Source organism: Hyperolius riggenbachi, chromosome 4 (genome assembly GCF_040937935.1).
Source record: "Hyperolius riggenbachi isolate aHypRig1 chromosome 4, aHypRig1.pri, whole genome shotgun sequence".
In the NCBI taxonomy this organism is placed as follows: domain Eukaryota; kingdom Metazoa; phylum Chordata; class Amphibia; order Anura; family Hyperoliidae; genus Hyperolius; species Hyperolius riggenbachi.
Genome location: NC_090649.1, coordinates 72,568,086 through 72,574,191, shown reverse-complemented (window position 1 = coordinate 72,574,191; position 6,106 = coordinate 72,568,086). Strand labels below are relative to the sequence as shown.

Below are 6,106 nucleotides of genomic sequence, written 5' to 3'. Positions count from 1 at the left end.
AAATGACTCAACATCCATTCCATCTCATTAGTATAAGGCCCCATTCACACTTGCGTTTTGGCAAGTAAACGGACCGGATCCTGATCGGATCCTGACCTGATCCTGATCAGAACTGTACGGTTCCGATCCAGTTCCGGTCCGTTTGCATCAGGCATGCATCAGGCTGCCATCCGGATCCGTGGGCAAAAAATAGCGAAATTTTAAGAAAAAAAGGTTGGGGTCAGCAGAAGGTGCACCTGTAGAATCCGGTTCCTCTGCTGTAGGCCTCACCTCCACCTCCGACATTCTGCCAAACAGCTCCAGCACGTCTGTCACTGATGCTCCACTCCAGACATGCTTGGCCCATGTGTCCCCATCCAAAATGGCCGCTTGGATACTCATAGGAAGTGGGGTAGAACGTCAGGTTTTTGTAGGCAGTGTGTTCTGTGCCTTCCGTTTCCCATTGGTTTCTGTGTTCCGGATGGTGCTGTCAGGCTCAGGTCCGGCTCCGGTCCGGGTGCGTGGGCCGGAGATCCGGACCCAAAAAATAGCGCATGTTGGAAAAGTGTCCGGATCCGGTCCGGCTCCGTACTGTACGGAACGTACGTATGTGAACGTCCGCATAGACTTTACATTGCTATGCGGAACGTACGTTCCATTTGTACAGTATGCGGTCCGGATCAGATCCGGAAAATCCGGATAGCGAGCGCTAATGTGAACCGGGCCTTAGGTGGAACGTAAGGGTAATGTCCACACCAGGGACGCAGACAGGAAAAACATATTTCCAATCTGTCCTCATACACACAGCTACAACTAATCAGGAATTGGAAAATAACTGGTCTTTGGAATCAAATACAAAATCCCATTAAACCATTTTATGATCTCACATATTTATAATGACCAGTTTTCCAGTCCCTCCTTTTTGCATGTCTTTAAAATATTTTGTAGTATTGTCTTATCCCAGAAAGGCATAAAATGCGTTGATTTTCTAATATAGCCAAAACTGAGATCTGGATAGAAGATGTAGGCATTGGATTTTTTTAAAGGTTTTATAATGATTAATGTTGTGGTTCTCTCTGCCTCATTCTTCAGATTTAAGAACTGAAAATGGCCGCCAGTTTGGAAGTAGAAAAAATTTCTGATGATCGTTTTGATGTAACTGAGTTTCTTGGGAGAGGCTCATATGGCGAAGTCGTCTTGGCTCTGGACAAGGCAACAGGTAAGGATCTACTCTTTATTAACACTTGAGTTTTACAACTACCAAACCATATTTTTAAATGAAAAGACAAATTAAAATCTGTCATTGCTGATCAATCTCCTATTGTATAGTATATACCATTTTACTCTCTTTAGTCTTACCAGTAGATTTTTTGGCTATGGTGACAGGCATTCTTAGATGTAACTCAGACAAACGTGGATGATTAGCGGCACAATCCATGTGGATCACTGTCCTTGGCCTGCCATGGTTAGTAAGAGTAGAGCGAGCGTTGTAATAACAGCGCAGGCGCCACCATAGACCGTAATAGGAATTACGGCTGTGAGTAACTTCAGCGCCATCAGAGGACGGAGCTGAAGTTGCTCTTAAAACACTAATTTGGGCCTCCAACAATAGCTGGAAGCTGAATTATATCATTCCTCACTATCCACGTGGACCTGGAGGGGGAATAGTATTTATGCCGCCGGGAACTTGTGCAGCAGCAGGATATGCCATATACCGGCTATGTCCTGCACCCAAGTCTCCCAGCGGCCAATTCATACGTACGCAGAGTAGAGACCTAGCAGCAAAGGACTGCAGTATTAAACACCCATGGCCTTTGGGAGTAGTGACAAACAATCATAATCTGCTAATTACGATTACATATAATTTCACATAAAATTTTGCAATTACAGCCTCACATAATTATGATTTGGAAATTCAATTGAGTTTGCATAATCCATTTGTAATTTTGCATAACTACATGTAATTATGTTTAATCTCCTGCCAATTGTAGCAGCAGTTAATAGTAAAGCACCCATGCATTCGATCGTCACCAAAATTGCTACATGTGTTAAAGTGGATCCAAGATATACTTTTACTCATTGCATAATTGTGTTCCTTACATATCGTTTATTGGGCATTCCTCAAGCCAAATACTTATTTTTTTTGTTTTAATACTCTAATTCTCTATAAAGTAAACAAGCCTCGCCCACAGCTCAAAGCGCCTTGGCACTCCATGAGGTTACTAGCCAGAGATTTCAGAGGCGGAGGGGAGTCAGCTGAGGGCTGCAGATGCAGTTGCAACTTGCCTGTGTGTAGTGTGACAAACAAAACATGGCTGCCCTCATTGTATCACAGGAATAAATAAACATGAAACTGTTGAAGCTGTTTGCAGCTAGATTTGCTGTGTAAACTATCTAAACTTTAGATAAGATATATAGACCAAGTTACTTGTCATAGTTAGTTTTTTTTATCTCGGATCCACTTTAAGGGGAATGTTGGGAACAAGTCCATTTTTTGCTTCAAAAAGACCTCGCAGTTTTTGAGAAAATTGATTTAAAATTTGGGATAAAGGAAAACGGGTTCTTAACCACTCCGGTACCAGCAGCATCTGCCCCCTTAAGAACCAGAGGCTGCTGGTACACTAAAACGCTGCATCCCGATGAATCGCCGCAATAATCAATCGCTCCCGCCGGTCACGCCACTCTTTCCCCGCTGCAGGCTGCTCTCTCTGCCATCTCTATGATGGCAGATCGCTGTGCGCCAGTCAGGAGCCGCTTTCATTGGCTCTTGTCACTATGTAAGCCAATGGGATTGGCTTACAGTAAATGACAGGGCCAGGAGCCAATGAAAACGGCTCCTGCCCGGCTCACAGTGCTCTGGCGTCATAAAGCGGCAGGGCAGCACATTACGGCGGGTAGAAAGCGGCAGGAACGGGCAGGGACACACGGTGAATGGTACGTGGGGCTTACATCCCGTCAGAACCGCAGCGCAACCCACCCGACGTAGATTTAAACTGCGTTGGTCCGCATTAGGTTTAAAAACTTGGTGTATCACAGCAAACTGTTATTTTACCCAGTATAAAAAAATATTTTTTCTTTATCCCAAATTTAAAATTGATTTCTTCAAAAACTTCAAGGTCTTTTTGAAGAAATTTTTTTTTTACTTGTTCCCACTATTCCTCTTAACATACTTAGCAATTTTAGTTAAAACAAGTAAGAGGGCTTTGCTATTATCTGCTAATGTCGATGCAAAATTACAATTTTTTTTCAGAAATTTCGATTTTGCATCATAATTGCAAATTTATTGTCCGAAATTCTGACTATGCAAAGTTCAAGCCCATCCTTATTTAGGTGTATTTGAACCTAATTGGAGATTTTTTTTTCTCTTTCTTGTACGAAGAAAGGTTATGTTTGGTTAAATTTGTCATTTAGTAAGCTGAAAGTAGTAATGTAGATTTTAAAATTGGGTAATCCACCCTAAAGATAGTATGTCGAAGAGTTTATCATCACTCAGAATGACTCCTATCTAACTATAACTTTTGATATATTACAGGTACACATGTTGCTTTGAAATTGGTGAAGAAAAATAGAACCAGTTGGGATGCTTTCTTCCATGAACTCGCAGTGTCCATGTTCCTCTGTGGTCACGATGGAATAATTTCCACACATTCTGGCTACATGGACTCCCCGGACCATTTTGGATTTTCTCAGGAATGGGCACCTGCTGGATCCCTCCACTCCCTCATCCAACCTGGGGTAAGCAAAGGAAACTTCATGAACTAGCTGGCATAACTATGGAGTGGCAAGTTATTCTCATTTCCATTTTATTTAGGCCGGAGACACACTGCAGTACGCATTTTGATCTGTCAACACTGCGCTTGCGTTTTTGTTTCCTTTTTAAAAAGCTCACATTAACTTGTAGAAAAATCGCGATTGTGGCGATTTTGCAGTAATTGTACTGCAATTTTTATGCAAGTCAATGGGACCACTAATGGATTCAAAAGTGCTCTGCAGTGTTTCTCAGGCCTTACTGAGTGTTTTGTATATGGGGCTACCAAATCTACTCCAAGATACTGTCAAAAGATTAACATTTATGTTGTTCAAATGTCCACAAATACTGTTCAATAACTTTTAGTAACATATCTCTTATTTACCTGCTTGATGAGTTATCAGTGACTGATCATAATTTGTTTTCCGCTTCAGTGTCACATTAATCCATTTTCCCAGCTACGACTAGTATTAGACACTTTTCAGTTACTATCCTTGTGCAGAAGTATAACCATGATTTAGCAACAATGACTTCAGGTTCATTTTTTGTAGATCATTAAATGTGTATCAGTGCTGGTCGTAATGGAAAAATCTACGCTTACGGATCATTACGCGTAATTTTACGCTATTACGCATTATGCAATTACGGTTACGGCGTAGGAAATTATCTGCGGTACATCACTGTAATTACGTGTAAACTTACGCAATTACGCGTAAGGATACCGTAATGAAGGCGCTTACACTACAATGTTACGCGTAGTGCCGTAATACCCATTAATGCGTATTTTTTTACGCATGCGGACGATATGTACGCAATAGCCGTCAATGTGACAGTTATTGCGTAGTTATCATTCGTATGCGTCAAAACGTACGCTTATACTGAAGGGCGGGAGAAGATACTATTGGTTGCTTAGGATGTTGACTGATTGGCTACTCTTAGAAAATGGGAGATTTTACGTTAGTAATTACGCGTAAAATTACGCGTAAGTGTTCGTAAAATTACGCATGCCTAGCAATTACGGTAGACAGTGTAATTACGATACCACTTACGGTCTTACGCGTAAATAATTACGCGTAAGACCGTAAGTTACGCGTAACGCTTACGCGTAAATTTACATTGAATTACGATGCGTAATTACGGCCCAGCACTGATGTGTATAGATATGTTTATGCTTTGTTAAAAGTTTCAGATCATTCATTTTATGTCTTCTTTTCCAGGTTGGCATCCCGGAGGATATGGCAAAGCGATGTGCACATCAAATCAGCGAGGCCTTGGGATATATGCACAGCAAAGGTTTGGTGCACAGAGACCTCAAGCCCGACAATGTCCTCCTCATGGATGAGTTGTGTTCTCATGTAAAGCTAAGTGACTTTGGACTTGCCCAGCTGGCCGGGACACCAGTCTCACCCATGTACCCGGTCAATCCTTTTATGTCCCCGGAACTCTATGAACTTCGACGTGATGAGCTATTGGTCCTGGGTTCTTTTGTGGACATCTGGGCCTTTGGCATTCTGTTATACTTTGTAGTGACCGGATGTTTTCCATGGGAAAGTCCTCTGGTTGCTGATCCATATTTTAAAGACTTTTTTATGTGGCAAGCTAATGCAGGGATGATTCCAACACCTGAAAGCTGGCAGAGATTCAGTGGACCAGCTATGGAGATGTTTGACATGCTGCTCAGAAAGGACCTCACCAACAGAGGACCAGTGGGAGTGGTTACTTCCTTCTTGGACTTTGCCTGGACTGCTGAAAATGTCCCCCAAGAGGACACTGCAGTTGTAGAGAAGGAAGAGGATGTGGTTGGCATGGTGCACTATGCTGGGCAAGTGGTAGTACTAGAAGGAGAACATGAGTACATTGTTGTGGAGAATGCTGGAGACATAGAGTGCATCATTGTCAGCCAATCTGATTCTGACTCCACAATTAACACCGTGCTGCTTCTAGGGGACAATTCCACTGTGGATATGGACTCTCAAGGGGCTGCAGCAGTCACATAGCCACAAATATTCTTAACTTTTTTTTTTACTAATTTATTAATTACTATTTAAGTTTATAACCCCTATTGTATTATTGACTTTTAATAAATAAACTCGTCTTTATAGTCATGTTCATTTTTTTTTTCTTGTTTAACGCTACAGCTTAGTTACAGTGATTGCCACACCCTGTAGTAACAGCTGAATGACAGGAGCGTGAGCTCAGCGCATGCTATGCTGTGGTAGTGCAGCCAGCGTGTGCTGATAACTTACGCTCACTCCTAATTAACGGCCACTCCACTGAACCTGCCCTGAGCCCAGCGGGTCCAGTGGGTTTAATCAATGCAATCCCCGCACTTTGATTGGCCCAATAGGCTGCCTGTCCAGTGACAGGCAGTTTATTGCC

The 6,106-nt window shown here is 42.4% G+C and overlaps 1 protein-coding gene across 1 annotated transcript; it reads left to right on the top strand.

Annotated features, from left to right (window-relative positions):
• The first annotated feature begins 1,086 nt into the window (after positions 1–1,086).
• LOC137504672 (serine/threonine-protein kinase SBK1-like) lies at positions 1,087–5,724 on the top strand. The gene is made up of 3 exons (XM_068233254.1): positions 1,087–1,198; positions 3,512–3,714; positions 4,945–5,724. The coding sequence occupies exons 1-3, from the start codon at positions 1,087–1,089 to the stop codon at positions 5,722–5,724; spliced, it is 1,095 nt and encodes a 364-aa protein (XP_068089355.1).
• The last annotated feature ends 382 nt before the right edge of the window (positions 5,725–6,106 follow it).

Coding starts and splice junctions, on each gene's coding strand:
- LOC137504672 (XM_068233254.1), top strand. CDS start 1,087: ATGGCCGCCAGTTTGGAAGTAGAAAAAATTTCTGATGATCGTTTTGAT. Junction 1,199..3,511: donor GGCTCTGGACAAGGCAACAG/GTAAGGATCTAC, acceptor GATATATTACAG/GTACACATGTTGCTTTGAAA. Junction 3,715..4,944: donor ACTCCCTCATCCAACCTGGG/GTAAGCAAAGGA, acceptor CTTCTTTTCCAG/GTTGGCATCCCGGAGGATAT.